The 18,806-nt window shown below is 43.5% G+C and overlaps 2 protein-coding genes across 10 annotated transcripts in view; one reads left to right on the top strand and one right to left on the bottom strand.

Annotated features, from left to right (window-relative positions):
• Positions 1-4,992, top strand: part of TUB (TUB bipartite transcription factor) — an 88,151-nt gene extending 83,159 nt beyond the window's left edge. For all 3 annotated transcript variants that reach the window (XM_082341583.1, XM_082341582.1, XM_082341581.1), the window contains one exon: positions 326-4,992. In XM_082341583.1, the coding sequence (XP_082197709.1) occupies positions 326-459 (134 nt within the window). In that variant the 3' untranslated portion in view covers positions 460-4,992. The remainder of the gene's footprint in view (positions 1-325) is intronic.
• Positions 4,993-7,874: 2,882 nt separating this feature from the next.
• Positions 7,875-18,806, bottom strand: part of RIC3 (RIC3 acetylcholine receptor chaperone) — a 50,631-nt gene continuing 39,699 nt past the window's right edge. For 2 of the 7 annotated variants that reach the window (XM_082341619.1, XM_082341622.1), the window contains 2 exons: positions 15,839-15,987; positions 9,425-9,999 (listed from right to left, as the gene is read on the bottom strand). In XM_082341619.1, coding sequence (XP_082197745.1) covers positions 9,545-9,999; positions 15,839-15,987 — 604 coding nt within the window. In that variant the 3' untranslated portion in view covers positions 9,425-9,544. Of the gene's footprint in view, positions 9,271-9,424; positions 10,000-15,838; positions 16,031-18,806 lie in introns of those variants that run through there. The other 5 variants (XM_082341621.1, XM_082341620.1, XM_082341623.1 and 2 more) reach the window with 5 other exon arrangements.

Genomic DNA, 18,806 nt, shown 5'->3' with positions numbered 1-18,806 from the left:
GAGGCCCTGGAGGAACCTTCTCTGGAGCCCTGACCCTAGATTCTGTGCACTCAGCAGAGTCTCGGGCGTGGGAACACCCTCTGAATGGACTTCCTTTCTTCTTCCCTGTCTCCTGGTGTTTGTATGTATCTTTCTCCTTTGCCACCTGTTCCATCTCTCCTGCCACTTCTCCCAATTGGTCTGTGTTTTACCTCCTTTGGGATTCTCTTGGCTTCTCTGCTTCTCGCTTTCTCTTCCCTCTTGTGATTTGGGTGTCTGTCCTTCCCCATCTCCGCCATCCCTGCTCTGCCCTTCTGTCTCTGTCCACGCTTGTGCCTGGCTCCAGCGGACTACATCGTGATGCAGTTTGGCCGTGTAGCAGAGGACGTGTTCACCATGGATTACAACTACCCACTGTGTGCGCTGCAGGCCTTTGCCGTTGCCCTGTCCAGCTTCGACAGCAAGCTGGCCTGCGAGTAGAGGCCGCCTCGTGCCCTCTGGGGTTGCCCAGCCTGGAGTGGAGCTGCCTGCCTGCGGAGACAGCCCTGCCGACCCCCTGTACATAGGCCTCGTGCCAGGTGACCCTTTGGCTCTCAGTGGGCTCCCGGGCCCAGCCATCCAGGAACTGGCTCCTGCGCCTCCACTGCTGAGGCAGAGGAGTGGGGGATATGAAGGGACCAGCGTGAATTCTTTCTGTGCCCCAAGATCAACACACACCCCCCCCCCCCACCCTTGGGTTAGTATCCTGCTGCAGTCATGTTTGCCAAGCTGAGCAGCCTCTTCAGCCGGGGAGGCAGGAAGAGGTGTAGAGGGAGAGGAAGCACAGTGCAGGGCTGCTGGGGCCCAGCCATGCACTCAGCCCAACTGTGAGGGGCACAGCGAGTGTGGTGTGTTAGTGTAAGTGTTAGGGCACACCTACTTTACAGAGCAGAGGGCTGGGTAGCCAAGCCTGGCCCTTACAACTACAGGAAGTCCTCCAGCTTCAGAAGGCCTCAGCTGGGCCTGGGAAGAGTTACGGGGATGGGGAAAGGTGAGTGGCAGGACCTTGCCAGGGTTGCAGGGGCCCGGCTGTGGCTGTGGGAAGTGGCTGGTGGCCTAGGGTTTGAGCTCATTTGATTTCTCTGTGTGCACAGAGGCGGCAGGAGGCCAGCCCCCAAGGTCAGATCTCTTAGAGGATGGGGCCTGCAGGACGCAGGCTCAGCGTACAGGCGGCGCATGGGACAGGGCTGTCCTGGAGCTCCGTCAGCTGCCCCGGGAGCTCCCTGCTGAGCAGTCCCTGCACAAACCCCAGGACACCAGCCCCAGTCTGCACACAGGTAGGCGTGCCTGGAGCTCCCGTCTGTGCTTCGGCTCCCACTGCAGTCAGCCTAGGCTGTGGTCGCTGAGGGCTTGTATGTGGTTGTTCTTAGCTGGGAATGGGACAGGGTAAGGAGAGCAGGAAATGTTTTAGAACCACTAGAGATCAGAGGTGGCAGGACCCTGAGAGATCATCTAGAAAATAGGACTTGCCCTGGGTCACCTGGCTGGTTAGGGGCAGAGTTCGGAGTTTCAGCTCCCTTGATTTCCTTGTTTCCACCATCCCCCAAGAAACTGCTCTCTCTGACCTTCCTAGGGCACAGTCTGCATGCCCGTGCACCTGATTCCAGAGACTTAGAAATGTCAAGAGGTGGTGAAATTGAAACCATTTCAGTGGGAAATTGGGCAGTTCCCTGCCGAAAGCTGTCTGGATTTTTGCATGTCCGTCTGATAGGGACTGGCCTGTGCCTGGCTCCTCCCCGAGGGCAGGCCTTAGCAAGGCTGCTGCCCGTTTTGCTATCTAGGTGTGACAGGTGGGTTGTGAGTGTTCAGGGCTGGCTGCGCCTGATCTCTCTCTACCGCCCTCCTCCTTGGATGGCACCATCTACTCTGAAGACTTGGAAAGTCTTGCATATTTGTCATTTACCCTGACAGAGGCTACTCGCCCAGATGGAGATCAGAAATCAGTGGGAAGCAAGCAAGAGTTGTTCCCCACTTCAGAGTAGATAGATCTGCTTGGAAAGACTACATAGAAGTTGGTTTTTTAAAAAGTAAAAATCATACTTTAAACATGTTAGCAAGGCTCTGAGGTGAAGTTGTTTTGACTTCAGTGGGAGTAGTATGCTCTCATTTCCTGGTAATCTGGGTTTTCCTACGTTGAGTGCTTAAAGCAAGGCATTCTTGTTCTAGCAGGGATCTGCCCACTCCTGGGGCATGTCTCTGTGAGAGGCCCCTCCAATGATCCAGGTTTTGTTAACATGGTCTAGTTTCTAGACAGCTCTTGACTTGGGGCCATCTTTAGGGCACTAGAACTTTCTATACTGGAGCTGTTCCACTTGCCAATGAAATACTGTCATGCCGTCCTCCTTTCCATAGTCCCAGTTTGGCTCTTCCTTTCTTGACTTTGAAAAGAGAGACCTGCTGACATTTAGAATGATGGAAAGTAGATGATCTCTGAAGTCTAGTCAAGCTGTTTCTCTGGGTCAATGATTTTAAGGTAGAACAGGTTGATTCTGGATCCTCATGAGAGAGGGATCCTGGTGGCAGAGTGGAAAATTCATTAGAAGCACAATCGAAAAGTAGTCCCCTGCTTTCTCCTCTAGTACACAGGGGAGGGGGTTGACAGATGTTTTGGTAGGGTCAGGAACGTGGCCTGAGAGTTCCAGCCTGGGCATGGAAAAGGGTAGCTCAGCAACAAAACCCTCTGTTGGGCATTGAGTGACAGGCAGTAGCACTCGAGTCACCTGCTTAAGACCCCAGCCTTGCAAGGTCTGTTCTTAAGACCCCATTCTTGGTGATGCTGGTTTTCCTTGACCACTGGCCTCATAGCCATGGGCCCAAAGACTCATAAAGCTGCCAGGGCCCCTGGAGACCACTTGGGCTCAGCCTCTCCCACAGTAAGAGTTCTTGCCCTTCATACTCTCTAACCAGATGGTCCTTGGTTGGGCAGGGAACTTGGTGATGGAATGAGCAGTCCCTAAGGGTGTTGGGTAGCTGGGACATTAGGCAGCTCCTCTGTAACTGCTCCTAGCTCTAACTCCTCCTGGGGCCACACCCCCAAACTCTATGCCCTCTGCCCCCAAACAGTTCTACAGAGCAGTGAAGTTCACTTCCCTAACTCTTCCCCAATTCTGGCTTTTCTTTCCTTCTGGCTCCAAGGTGCTCTGTGTCTGTCTGTGTGTCTCTGCGTGTATTTGGGGCAAAGGGCAATCTGTGAACAATCAATTGAGGTTTCCTATTACAATCATATTTCTACAGATGAATAGGAAAGGAATAAGGATGTAGTTATGATCACCGTTGGATTTTGTTCATGTCATGCTCTTTGATCAGAAAGTATAATTTGGAAAGTACCAACTCTTTCTCCCAAGGTTCTCCAAGGAAGACACCATCCCAAAAAGTTTAGTTCTTCAGTTCCCACTTTGCATTACCTGAAGAAATTGGTGTGTTGCATGTGTGCTTTTGGATGAATTTGAACTTATTCTAGTTGAATGTGCCTTAAAAATCATGACACTAATTCAGAACGAGCATGTAAGGTCCAGACCCATGCTGAGGACAGGTGTTAAAAGCCAGGGAGTGTGATAATCACAGGCTAGAAGACAACATTTGGGGCCCACCTCCTTCAGTGACAAGGGCAACAAAACTGTAGAAGCAGACATCTTTCTTTGCTCTGGAAATGGTGGGGCATTTACTTCTAAATGAATTTACCATATATTTAGAGGCAGTTCTGAATTTAACAAGCCACAGTGATGACTTCAAACTAAGATGCTTGTGCTTTCCTTACAGTGAGGGGAGAGGCTGGGCTGGCTGTGTCCACGGCTTTGTTATGCAAGCACAAATTCCATCTCCTAGATGGAGTCCCTGGCTTTGCCTTCCTGCGGTTAACACCGGCCTGTCCCTCTCTACAGTTCTTCACCCCAGCTGAGATACCCCTGTGACCTCAGGATGCCAGGTGGCCCTCAGAGCACATTTTTCCAGATAGCTGAATGAGTCTGCTTTCTTCTGGTGCCCAGCACTGAGTGGGGCCTGACTCCACTGCACTCAGGGCCCAGCGCTGGGACCCTACACTGCCCTGGGCCCTGGCTTGTAGAACTGTAGCAGCCCCAGGAACAGGCCAGAGGATGGGCTCTTGTTTGAGTTTAGTGGTCACCTGTCCTTCCCATACCTCCTGTTTGTAATTTTCTGTCATCTCAGGATATGGGGGGAAAGGTACAGCAGAAGTATTTGGGACGGGTTTGGTTTTTGAATTTTCCAACCAAGTTGAGAGGCAGGTTGGTCTTATAGAAAGCACTACTGCACTTAGTAACCATGTGATTTTGAGCAAACCACGTGATTTTTCTAGGTCTGTTTTCTCACCTACAAAATAAGGAGGTTGGACTGTCACAGCTTGCAGTAGGATTCAGGGTGAATGAAAGTTGATCCTTGCTTTCATCACTTTCTAGCTCATCACCGTGCCTTTTTTCTTTCCTAAGAAGGACGTCACACCCCTTTTCTCTTCTGTTGTCCCTCCCTCCTTCCCTATCAAGGTCCAGGCAGAGCTGGAGATTAGGCCGAGATCCAGAATTTCCTAGAGAGTAACAGAGTGGCTTAGAAAGGGAAGCCCGACTCTGGCCTCTTTAATCCTGCATTTGGTGACTAAGGGGACTTAGGATGGTGACACTTCTCTTGTTGGGAGCATACATTTAGCCAGTTTTCATAATGCCTAGAATGTGTATGTCTATTTGCACAAGGTTGTCTTTTCCTATTTTGGAGTGGTCAGACATTTTATTTTTTTTTCAAAATCATCAAGTTTTAGACAAACTTGCAAAACTGCTTTTATTAAGTGACTTTTTGAATAAACTCTTTGGTATTCTGGAGCAAATGTATTTATTTATTGGTATGTGCAATGACAAAGTTGGTATTTTCCCATGTTGACATTATGTATGTTGTAGAACTTAGTGTTTGTCTAAGTACAGACCACAAACCATATATCAACAAATTAAACTTGAACTGTTTCAACAATGCTGTGCACTTTTTTCCCCCTATAAAAGAAAAAACATGTCTCTTACCTAAAAGTTTTTTTCTACATCATTCATTCCTTCTGTCCTAAGAGGCTCAGGGGTGGGCAGGAGGGTGGTGGTAACAAGGGGATCATAGCTTGTTTAGAAACCATCACATATGGGTGGAAACTGTCTTCCCTCTGGCCGTGCTCGTCAAGTTTAAGGATGGTCAGGACCACACACGCAGAGGCTGGAGGGGCTAGAAGGGTAAGGACAGAAGGTACTTAAGTTAGAGCATCCTCTGCAGGGGCAGCTGTGCCAGCTGGAAGAATGGGCTGCTGCTTCCTAAGTAAACCCCTGTGGGCCTGGCCCATACAAACAAAAACAGGACCATAGAGCTGAATAACAGGTGAGAAAGGCCCAAGTAGTAGAAATAACATGAAGACCCAGCCACTGGGTTCCTGTAGCCCTATGCAGAGCAGCCTAACCTGTTTAAACAGGACTTGGACATACTACACACTTGGGAATTTTCTTTTCGGCCTGTGGCAGATCTGAAGCCAACAGCAAGGGAGGCTGCAGTTGTGGCTGGAAGCAGACATGAAGGCTATGGGTCTGATCCTGAGGGAGGAGATCAAAACTGAAGTCACCCAGAGACTGCAGGACCTGTGCTCTGGGCCATTCCCAGCAGTCAGGGTAGCCTTGGAGGGTGTCATGGGCGACAGCCCAGCAGCACAGGACTTGATGACAGAGTGTGATGCTGTTGGTGGCACTGGCATGAGCACCTAGCACAGGCTACACCCTGGACAGACACTGCGCACAGCACTACGAGGCGGGTATTATTCCCAGTGCGTAAATGAGGAAATTGGTGCTTAGAGGAGTTAAGGAGTAATCAAGAAAAAGGAGAAATTTGGCCTATTTACTTTGTATAAGAAAATGGGAAAGGAAAAACATAAGGTTAGGTACATTTTAGAAACACTTGTGTGAAAATGGTCAAGGCAAAGTCTGTGATACTTCATGTTTTTCTCATTGCTGGGTAGCTGAAGTATTAGGATTTTCCTTTGGTATATAAATAGTCTGGGTTGAGGGAATCTAAGAGTGTGGTAATAAGTAGGGTTGGTTTATTTATTACCCCAGATTTGGAGTTTTTAATGTGGTCAACAGCATTTCCTACCTGAACTGTGGCCTCTCTCCTTGGCTCTGCCTCTGGGAAATAACATTTGCAGGGCACTACTAAAAAGGAAAGAGATTTTCGTTGTTCAGTGGTCAGGTTAAAGACAAATCTCGTAAATAGCCCTGGACAGGGTCCATGGAGAGTCCTAGTTTACAGCTATTATCTTGGCATAATTAAAGCTCCCTTTTCCCAAGTCCTAGTTTACAGCTATTATCCTGGCATAATTAAAGCTCCCTTTTCCCAAAGTGCCCCAGACTGGACCATAAGTCATTGGATCATCCAGGCCATAGAGGGTGCAGAGAGTGGGGTCCTCACAAGCCATCTCTTCTAGAGGCCCAACGTGCCTGCACTCCTCTATGCAGCTCTCTGGGCCTGGCTCCTGAGCTCACGTAGCACTAGTCCTGGAACTAAGGAGGTACTCTCCCTGTGCTCTTATTCTGACCAGGAAAGGGGATCTCCTGGCCGGATCACCCACCTGATTTACCAAGCATGGTCCCAGGTGATGCAGTTGTTTCCTGGGCCAACTATCTGCCCCCAGAGGTGTGACTGTGCTCTGCCACGGTGCCTAAAAGTCACTGCAGACCTAGTGCCAGGGGACTCAGCCCAGATCAGTTCTGGAGAAATGAAGACCAGGAGGAAAGAGACAGCAGGCATGACAACAAAAACCAGTCCCATGATTTTGGTCATCCTGGATTGTATATACAAATATAATTGTCATCCCTGAAAAATAACATAATTCTGAAAAATCCAAAAAGGATTGCCTAATCTGAAATTATTGAAAAGTGCATTAAAATTTTTGAAATATAAATACATAAATATATTCCTGCTATATAAACCCACCAAGAACCAGGGCAGCAAGAGCTATCGTGGTCTTAGTACTTCCAGCAGGAACTATTTCCATAAGCCAATTTCCCCCAAAGATTAACATTCCAAAGAAGAGTTGGTTATGTGACACCTTACATACCAGCCTCATCAAAATACCTGAACATCACCCTTTTACTTTCACACCCCACTGCTCTACCACCACTCTTTCTGCCAAGAATGTCCTTTCTCTTCCTTGCACAGCTGAGAAGTTCTTAGCATCCCTCGAGACCCACCTCCTCTGTGAAGTTTCTTGAAGTACTTTAGCAAAAATGATCTTTTTTTGTGCTCCTATAGATTTGGGTCCATATCTCAAATACAGCATAAAACCTTGTACAATAAAAGTAAAGTAGCTACAGCTTATTGAGTGGTTATCCTGTATGAGATAGGATAGTGCTGTTTTATAGGCACTGATGATTTCATTTAATCCTCATAACTACCCTGTGAGACCTGGACTTTGACCCGCCAGCCTTAGAATGAGAAAGCCAAGGTTCTTGGGGTTAAGGAGCTGGCCAGATTCTGCAACTAGAATAGACAAGGATGGAACTGTGACCGACATTTCCCTGCCTGCAGAATTCATGATCTTGAGCCCTTTTATAGTTCACAGTTCATTTTTAAAAATAAATCGGATAAGGCTCCCACATTCAACTGAGTTTTTTTTAAAGGTAGGAATTGAGCCTTCTGTTCCCACTGCCTAGCTCTGAGCAGGGTCTGCCGAATGAATAAATGAGTGAATAAGCTAGAAGGAAACAAATACATACCTCTAATAAGGGAATCATATCCTAAGGCAAAAAAGAAATTCAAAACAGGGTCCCAGAACTCTTCTCATAAATCAACCCCTCATTGTGAATGAAGAGAAACAACACAAAAAATAATTTATCGAAACAGTAAAGAGCACCTACATTATTTTTTGCCTTCGGCATTACATTACATCTAGACTGTTTTCAGTACATTTTAAACTGTATTCTTTACAAGTGAATCAAATGTTCCACACAGAGACAATATGCTTTCTATAGACTCAGTCTTCAATGACTTTTCTCTGTAGTCATTAACTAACAAGAAATGCACAGCAGTAGCTGATACATTATCTTAATATGATCCTGTACCTGTGACAACAGTGTTTATGCTTATGTGATTTAATAGTGATTAAACTATTTTCCTGGCCTCTTGCTCATGCCAGGCACAATGGAACTCTAAAAGCCGAGTCTACCTTTACATGATTTCTTAATTTTCAAGTCTTCTGCATTTCATGACTGGGAATATCCTCAGGAATGTGTCCTCTTTAAACTCTTAGGTCTTACCTGTAAACTGAATTCACTCATCCTTACTAGACAGAATACATCTTACCTCAAGGAGACACATGACAGATGGCAGCTCAGAGATTAGGCTTTTGGTTTGGTCACAATCCTCCCAGTCCTAACCTACCTCCTACTTTGCCCAGCTTTCTCAGTAGACTCAGATATCCAAATATGGAGCAAACGGTCTCTTCCTGGGCACTGCTACATTGGGTCCCTGCAACTTCCCTGCTGGGCTGGCACTTGGTCTATAAGCTCAGTCCTCCTCGTTTCTGTTTCAATTGAATTTGTTGTGAGGACAAATTTCCCAGAGGGTACAACATTCAGAAACAGCATCTAAGCAAGGACTGCCTGTAAGCGCATCGGTTCTCTCCCCATCACCGGCTCCCTGGCCTTCTGAGCATCTCGTGGCAGGACCACCACCCTTCGGCAGGCTTTCCTGAAGCCTCAAACCTTGGCTCTGCAGGGCAAGGGCTAAAGTCTCTAACTCAAGTTTCCTCCGGCCACTGAAGACCAGAGGTATAAAGGTACTTATGCATTTGGCAGTTCTGTTAAGCAGAACAGGGATAAAGGAAGCTAGAGATCCAGGCAATATTAGAGCAAAACCATCCCCCAACAAGCCTCTGGGTTCATTCTCAGGTCAGTGGGAGTCTTCTACTCTGGAGAAAAGTGGAGATCTGAGGCAGCCGGGGTGCTCCTAAAAAGGGCCTTGCTGTGAGCAAGGGGCTTCAGTTCAGACAGCAGAGTCTCACCCTGCTCTGGCCCCACCATCCCCACTAACAAAAAGGTTTTCTTCTTGAGCGCAGCGGACTACTAACCTGCTCAAGGCCCACAGAATAAGGCATTCTGGACTCTGAAATCTTCACTCTTACAACCTTATGTCCTCGTCATGTATAATCTGATGTTCGTTCACAGGTAAACCATCTGTTACTCCTAACACGAAGAGTCAGACCTCTGCCCTGAGTGGTCCCGTCTGTAATTACAATAGATGGAAAATTACTCAGTGGATCAACTCTCTGATGGAGGAAAGGCAGGAAGAGAAAGAGGGAAGCTGTCTTGTGTTCATACTGATCACTGTGATGTTTTACAGATGACAGGTGTGTAAGCACCAGGAAGGACACATGATATCCATGGCAGTGGCCTGATTGGCTATGATATTTAAACACAGAGAATGAAATACAGGGCACAGGGCCAAGGATGAAATCAGAGGAGAGAAAGGTCACCTTGGGACTAGAGTAATGGGCACCTCACCAAACTGGCTGTCTGTACTCTAAACGGTGGGGGTCCCGCTTCCTCAGCATGCCCCCTGGATCTGCTTTATCAGCACTGACGCCTGGCCCTTCATCTCTCAAGTCGCGGGGCCACATTTCTTTGGTGGTCTCCTCTTGCTCACGGTAACTATCTGCACCAAATCCAGCATTCTCTGCCAAGACAGCGGGATCCTCTTCTTCATGAAAACAGCAGGAACATGTTTCTGCCTCTGGGTCACACGAGGTAACAGAATTATCTTCCTGAGCTCTGGGGTCAGCAGGCATTTCCCACCCCAAATGGCCTGATCCTTCTTCTTCTATCACTCCCATTCTTTCAGCTATTTCCTCGGCAGAGGGCTCTTTTGGGTCAGGGTAATCCACCAGGATTGTTTCTTGCCTATGCTTGATGCAATCTGAAAGGTCATAAATTGGATAAGTCTCTTCAGGGTAACCTAGAGAAAAAAGCAGAACAAAGTCTTACAAAGAATGTCTCTTCCAAATAAAGTGTCAGACTCAAAAAGGCTTCTCAAGCAGCAGCCATCCTATCCCAACAAATCCATTCAAGAAATCTCTAAGATGATTCTAACGGTTCTCAAGTTTCACTTGAGCAAATTCTTGGCGATCTGGCTGACTGTCCCCCAGCTCTTTGAAATACAAATCAATTCAGTTGAAAATCCCTTCTTAAGCGCAGGGTGCTTGGGGCAGAGTGTAAGTCTCACTCCTCAAGCTTCTGCAGTAGTGATGAAGATTAAACAAACAACATGAGCCTCAGTTTAAAAAAAATGTACCAAACACCAGATGGAGAGAGCATAGCTCAAGGCTAATGTTTATAATTTCTATTTGGAACCATTTCCAAATCTTCCTGGGGGGCGGCGGGGGGGGGGGGGGTGGGGAGGAGGGAGGAGGAAAGGAATGCTGAGCTCTTTGAAAAATACACGACAAAGCCTTCTACTAATCAAAACAATTGAAATGGCTTGCAAGCATCAGAAAGAGAGCATTTTAGCAATACATGCCCAAGATCCCGAAGGACAAGGACTGCATTTTCAGAAGGCAGAATTTCCATTGTTGGCTTCTTCCTCTTCACAAAAGGGAACAAAAGAAAACAACAAACTGGTAAACAAAATGAATCCCAGCAATGATAATGAGAAAAGAGAAAATGTTGCCAAACTGAAGAACAAAATGAAATACATCTGTGTCAGCCAAGCCGAGCCTGAGCAGCAGATGGGCCGTGCTGGAGCTCATATGCCAGTGCTGGCAACAGCGGCCATGCTCACCGCACAATGTGAAAGCTGGAGAATTTGAAATCCATTTGCACATTATGATAATTGGCAAATTGAACCCTAACATAAACCATTTTTTTGCCTACAAATTCTGAAAAGCAGGGGTCTTTTTTGGTGCCATGTAGAGACATTTTTACAACATTTATAATTAGGGGAAAAAAAACAGTCACACAGACTCATTTGTAGAAAATTTGAAAAACACAGACAAGTTTTAAAAAGAAAACACAAATCACCTAGAATCCCACCACTGATAACAATGTGTTGTGTTACCTCTGGCCTTTTTATCACATATAAACATATATCTTTCTCTTTTTTAACAAAGAGGGATCATACTGTATATAAAATGTTGTACCCAGATTTTTTCATTCAACATTGTATCATGAGCCCTTCTCCATGTTATTAGGCATTTTAAAGTTGGCTGCAAAGTATCCCATCATACAGCTACGTAACTGACATGATTCAATGCCTCTTCTATAAGACATTTAGATTCTTTCCAATTTTCCCTTATAAGTTTCATATTAGTTAAGATCTCTGAATATAAATCTATGTCCACTTCCCTATTTCTTTAAGATAGACTTTTAGAAATATGAAAACCAGACCAAAGGGAATGGACATTTTAAAAGCCTTTTTTACACTCTGCCAAATTACTTTCCAGAAGAATGGTATAAATTTTTAGTCCTACCAGTGACGTAAAAAACTGGCCATCTTATCACATTCTCACCAGCACTAACAGTAGTAATGTCAAGAATCTTGCCAATGCAGTCTTAGTTCCCAGGCTTAACTTACTGTGGATGGAATGCTAGGTAAACTGGAGCTTCGCTACCCAAGGCCCTCACAGTCTCCTTGGTCAAGGGCAGAGGCTGGGGAAGTCCATTTGCTAGTTAGCTCCTAGCCACTGCATGCCTAAGAGAAGTCCATTCTCTGGCATGTTGCTGCCCTGTCCCCACCAGGAACAAAGCTTGCCGTTGGAATTCCATGACTATCTGCTTTGGTTTACGAGGAGAATCAAACAGTGACTCACATAACTACTTAGGTAGCCCGTATCAGCCAAGGCACTGGTTACCCAAAACTTCATTAGAAACATGAGCAAGCAACAAAAACTCACTGGTCCTACGAGGAAATCAGCAGCTCACAACAGGAACCAAACTAAGCAAACTATGTAAATAGCCCCTGAAAAAAGTCAATGCAGGAAACAAGAGTTAATGTCAATCAGCTTATAATTGATGTTCCCAGTAATATTCAACAGGTTATTGAACATATAAAACCAACCAGGCTTCAGTATAAAAAAGGGAGCAAACACAATGTAAGAGAGAGCTGTTAGAAACAGAAACTCAGCATTACAAAAAAAATTTAAACTTAATAGAGGAAGAAAAGAGTAGGTTGAAATAGACATGACTGAAAACCAAATTAATATATTAGAAGTTCAAGGTGAGGAATTCTCCCAGGACAAAGATAAATATGGTAAAGAAATGGAAATTATGAGAAAAAAGATAAGCTGCATAGAAGACCCATCCAAGATCCAATCTCAGAATTACTAGAATTCTACAATGAGAGGGCAGAGTAGGTTAAATGGAAGCAATAATCAAAATTATAAGAAAATATTCTTTAGTTGAAAAAATAACTCAAGTCTTCAGATGGATAAATGTTAGGTAAAAATACCTTGAAAAATCCATACGGAGACAAATTCAAATTTTGGGGGCGGGGAGGGATGGGGGAGGGACTTAAGGAAGTATTCTGACAGATACAAAAATTAATAAAAAATTTAAATTCGGGCTTCCCTGGTGGCACAGTGGTTGAGAATCTGCCTGCCAATGCAGGGGACACGGGTTTGAGCCCTGGTCTGGGAAGCTCCCACATGCCGCGGAGCAACTAGACCTGTGAGCCACAATTACTGAGCCTGCGCGTCTGGAGCCTATGCTCTGCAACAAGAGAGGCCGCGATAGTGAGAGGTCCATGCACCGCGATGAAGAGTGGCCCCCGCTTGCCACAACTAGAGAAAGCCCTCGCACAGAAACGAAGACCCAACACAGCCATAAATAAATAAACAAAAAATTAAAAAAAAAAATTTAAATTCAAGAAAGAAGGTACTGTATACAAGAAAGTGGTAAAAAATGAAATCAATAAGACTTATCAATGTAAAATAATCATTGATAATGTGGTTAGAAATTTAATGCCATTGTTAAGAAATACTTAAAAGATAAAAGGCTAATACCTGTAAAAGCTAACATCACTTGTAGCTAAAATTCTACATAATTTCAACAAAACCTAAGCAGTAGGTAGAAAATAAATATGATAAAAACTTTACCTTATTTGGGAACAAGATTATATAATGAAGATTTGCAATTTGGAAGAAAAAAAGGAATTCCAATTTTCATTTCATTGATTACTAGTGAGAATGGAATAATTTTTCTTCTGTTTTGTAGCCAGTTGCACTGTTTTCTTTTGTGCACTGCATATCTAGGTGGATATCAGTGTTTTCTAAATTAGTTGTAGAACTTTTTATATATTAAAGATATCAGCTTCTTTGCTGATATCAGTCATATTTGTTACAAATCTTTTTGCAGTTTACTGTTGGCTTTGAAAACTTTTTGACATTCTCTGATCTGCAGAAAAGTTTTAAGTACACTATGTAAAACACTATCCTTTCCTTTATAATTTCTTGCATTGCTTTTTTAAACTAACTTTTTATTTTGTGTTAATCGTAGATTCACATCTGGTTATAAGAAATAATACAGAAATCCCATGTACCCTTTACCTAGTTTCTTCTAATGGTAACACCTTGCAAAACTATATGCTACAATATCACAACAAGGATATTAATACTGATACAGTCAATATACAGAGCTTTTCTATCACCACAAGGATCCCTTATGTTGCCCTTTCCTGGCCACACCCATTCCCTCCTGCTCCCACTCCCTCCTTAACCTCTGGCAACTACTAGTTTGTTCTCCATTTCTATAATTTTGCCATTTCAAGAATGTTATATAAATAGAAACACATTATATAACCTTTTGGAATTAGCTTTTTTTCATTCAGCATAATCATCTGGAAATTCATGCAAGTTGCTGCACGTATCAACAGTCCATTCCTTTTTATTGCTGAGTAGTACTTCACAGTCTGTACGTACCAACACAGTGTTTAACCATTCACCTGTGGAAGGATGTTTGGGTTGTTTCCAGTTTGGGGCTATGACAAATAAAGCTGCTATAAATATTCATGTACAAGTGTTATCTGAACATAAAACTTTCCATTTCCCTGGGATAAATGTCCAGGAGTACAACTGCAAGGCTGTGTAGTAGCTACATATTTAGTTTTTTAAGAAACTGCCAAACTTTTTTCCAGTGTGGGTATATTTTACATCCCCACCAGCAACATAAGAGTGAATCCAACTTCTTGATCTAAAGATTCAATATAATGCCAATTAAAATCCCATCAGGCTTTTTTTTTGTAGAAAGTGACACAATGATTCTAAATTTATATGAAAATGTGAAGTGCCTAGAATTACCAAAATAATTTTGGAAAAAAACATAGTTGAAGAACTTGGACTACCTGACTTCAAGACAATATAAAGACACAGTGATAAAGACATTATGGCACTGGTGTAAGTATAGACACATAGATCAGTGAAATAGAACAGTAAGTCCAGAATATACCCACACATACATGGTCAAATGATTTTCCATTTTCCAGAAGGGGAAGGGTTGGTTGATTTCCAACCAACACACCAAGGTAATTAAAATGTAACAAAATAAACTGGAACAATAGGATATCAATATGGAAGAATATTAACCTCAGTCCTGATACCTCACACCATATACCTCACACCATATATAAATAACTAAAAATAGATCACAGGCCTAAATGTAAGAGCTAAAACCATACAATTTCTAGAAGAAAACAGAGGAGTTAGGCAAACTTTGAGTTAGGCAAAGGCTTCTTAAACGCACACAAAGAAAGTGAGTCATAAAAGAGAAAATGATAAACTGGACTTCATCAAAATGAAAAAAACTTCTGTTCTTTGAAAGATGTCACTAAGAAAATAAAAAGGCAAGCCACAGATTAGGAGAAAATATTTGCAAAATTCATAACTGACAACTTATATCCAGACTATAGAAGGAACACTTGCAACTAAAATACAACCAACTCAATAAAGAAAGTGGCAAACAACGTGAACAAACACTTCACCAAAGATATACAGATGGCAAATAAGTGTGTGAAAAAATGTTCAACATCATTAGTCATTGGGGAAATGCATACTAAAGTCACAGGCTAGATACCATTATACACTCACTTGAATAGCTAAAATTTAAAAGACTGACGATACCAAGTGTTACCAAGGATGTGGAGGACTGCAATTCTCATACATTTCAAGTGGGAAGGCAAAATGGCAGAGCCACTTTGGAAAGCAGGTTGACAGTTTCTAACAAAGTTGAACATACATGTATAAAATGCCAAAACCTCATTCCTAGATATACACAAATATATGTTCCAACAAAAACACGTACGTAAAAGTTCATAGTAGATTGCTTCATAATAGCTCAAAGCTGGCACCCAAATGTTCCTGAACTGGTGAATGGAGAAACAAACTATATCCAGACAAAAGAACACTACTCAGCAATTAAAAGAGAGAGAGAACTACTAATACACTCAACACATGAAGCTCAAAAGCGTTATACTAAATCAACAAAGCCAGAAACAAAACAGCATGTGCAGTATGATCCATTTATATAGAAAAGGTAAAACTCTAGGGACAGAAAGCAGTTCAGCTGTTGCCAGAGCAGGAGGGGATTAGCAGCAACGGGGTGGGAACTTTCTGAGATGATGGAAATATCATGACTAAATCATCGCTATGGTATGATTATATTTGTCAAAACTTATCCAACTATACACTTAAAATTGGTGAATTGTATTGTATCTACATTATACCTCAGTAATAAAGCTGACTTTTAAAAATTTTGTAAGATCTCTTTTCTGGGCTGAGGGTTAACAAAGATACGAAGACACTGTTTACCTTCCCAGTCCTCCATGTAAGGGGCCTCCTCAGCTTCTTTCTCTGGAGTGGGGCTGTCAATGAATTTTCCTTCTTTCATGACCCTGGTGATTTCTCGGAGCTGATGCAGCAATCGTTTTTCTTGGTCAGAAGTCACGGCCTGTGCTCTGCTTAGAAACAGCAGACAATCCGGCCAGTTAGTGGTAAATACTCCTAGGCAAGGAACATAAACATCACTGTGATCTGTCTGGACTCCAGGAAGTTCAACAGCAACAGATAATTACTCTGGGAAATGATCCTGGAACTGCATAGCTGGGAACTAGAGATGTTAGTTCAATGTTTTGATTTTATAAATGGGAAAACTAAGGCCCAGAATAGATCAAGTGACTGTCCAAGGTCCCAGAAAGATTTAATGTCAATACTGGGACAAGACCCCAGATGTCTTAGCCTTCAGTTCAGTGTTCTTTCAGTACACCTCACTGCCCTGATTCTCTAATCTCAAGCAATTTCACCATTACTTATATTATTCCATTTACAAACAAGCCACTTTTCTCTGAAGCAATGTCATCAAAAGAAAATGTGTTGGACCATTTGCCTCAACTAGGGAAAAATATGCTACTAGGCCAACCCTGGAATTACCAGGCTGAATCTGCTTGTGCAGAAATAAAGATATATCCTAAAATTTCAGAGCTGGATCATTCTGACAAATCACCTAAACCAGAGAAATTGGGGAAACTGAGGCCCATGGAGGGGAAATTATACATTATCACACTGTTAGTTAATGTCAGCTCTAAAACTAAAGTCTCCTGACTTCTGACAGCATTCTGGTGCAATTCTTGAAGCACAGTGCTCAAGCTGCACAGTTCAGAAAACCTGGGTGTGACCCCTAACTTAGCTGTGTGGCTCTGGAGAAATGTCTACACAAGTAAGATGAGGCGCAAGGATAATGGTGTGACTCTTTGAGAGAGAAGCGCTGCGTGGAACTGACAGGCAGGCAAGGCCCTACTCAGAAGACTGAGAACTGTCTGCTTTGGGACCAGTTTTATCTAGTGGCAGGATTTAACAGAGGCTACTTATGCTCCTCTTAAAAACCCAAAGCACCCGACGTCAGTACAACACTCATGAAGAAGAAATGATACACTCTGTACCAGCCTCATGGAGGTGCCATCAATCTTTCTAATAGTCCAGCCCCGAGCCTACGTTTCTTTTTACATTTAACCTACATTACGTTACCCTTAATGACTAATAGGGAATTAGAAAAAACTGCTTCTCCTGCCAACATTAAGATGGCAGCTGAGGAAAATGGAGATGCAACATTTCTACAGACCTCAGTGGGAGGAAAACAAAAGCCCCATGAGCTCCACTTTCTCTACAATAAATGGCCTCAAAGCCATGAACTGAAGAAGCCTGTCTGTTCTACATGCAGCTGAACAGCTGATTTACTCTTTCCCATCAGTACAGGAGTGCTGACTCACCCTAACTACTCATGTATTCTATAATCCCTAATCCTTACTGTTACAACAACTCACTTTGTGGGAGGCTTCTGGGGCAGCTAGGTCACCCCTAGCTAAAAGAGCCTATGTGATTATCACAACATGCTACACACGTTACTTCTCTGGACTGTATTTAGTACATTCTGATTTTTACTGAACGAAACAGTCTTAACTTTGTTTCCTAACTCATGGAAAATTGGAACCTTTAAATAAAAGGGGGATGGGTAGGCTAAGAGAAGCAGAAACAGACAAGAGAAGCTTTCTTAGAGAATTCCAAACTAAAGTGTCTTCAGGTGTACTCAGTGTCCATATCATACGTTAGGCAATTAATCGTGGTCCACCTTACATCTTCTGAATTTATTGCAATGAAGACTTTCATGGATTTCTCATTGTCTCAACTTGGTTTGATACTCCTGGAGGGCAGTGGTAAGTTCACAACAGGCACAGTGTACAGCCACAGTGTCATGAACATTTTAAGTGCTCAATAAATATGTGTTAGTTTGATTGGTCCCCATTTCCTCACTATACCTTTTCTTCTACCTCCCTGAAATCTGGCTTCCACTCCATCATTTTACCAAAACTTGTGAAAATCAATGATCAGTGACCACTTTACTTTTTTTTTTGCTGTGCAGCATGTGGGATCTTAGTTCCCTGACCAAGGATCGAACCCAAACCTCCTGCAGTGGAAGCACAAAGTCGTAACCACTGGACTGCCCAGGGAATTCCCCAATGACCACTTTAAAGTCCAAAAGTCTTTTTTCTCACATTTCATGCTCCTTGACTTTCTGTACTATGGACCATCCTCTCCTTGAAATGTCCTCCTCCCTTGGCATTTGTATTCCTCCCACTTATTTAACCATTCCTTGTATCTTTGATCCTGGCTCACTTTCCTACTCCCACATCCTAAAACATGGTTTTCCTGAAGGCTCAATCCTAGGACTCTTGTTTCTCCACTCCTACAGGCATGCCCTCAGGAAGCTGACCCAATTACACAGATTAAACCATCACCTCTACACAGATGCCCAATCTCTACCTCTAATCTTGACTTTTCACACAAAGGCCAGTCTCATAACTCCAGTTACCTCCTGGGCATTTCTACTTGGAGGCCTTGTCACTATAATAAAGTTAAACTTAAATTCACCCTTCAAAACCCTGTCCTAGTTGGCCCAGTATCATGAGCAGCTGCATGAACAGGTAAGCTAGGTGAGGTTGGCTATGGCCGATTCCAAGATGTTAGAAAAATAAAATGTCAAGTTGGGAGATAACTCAGACTTTTGAGTGCTATTGCTGTAAATCCAGAGGAATCATCAAGTTCTGAGTCCAAGAGTTAAACACAGAGAGAAGAATGAAACAGTTTCTTCGAACACCATTCATGAGAACAGAAACCAGACCAGCAAAAGAATGCTGGCGACTGCCACACAGTAATTATATGCCTCAAGGATTTGGTGATCTCATCTTTCCCGCATGGCCCTTACCTCTTACTCCCAGCCAGATGA

The sequence above is a fragment of the Balaenoptera borealis genome, assembly GCF_965194805.1.
Source record: "Balaenoptera borealis genome assembly, chromosome: 11".
NCBI lineage: Eukaryota > Metazoa > Chordata > Mammalia > Artiodactyla > Balaenopteridae > Balaenoptera > Balaenoptera borealis.
This window is presented reverse-complemented; position numbering and strand designations above follow the sequence as displayed.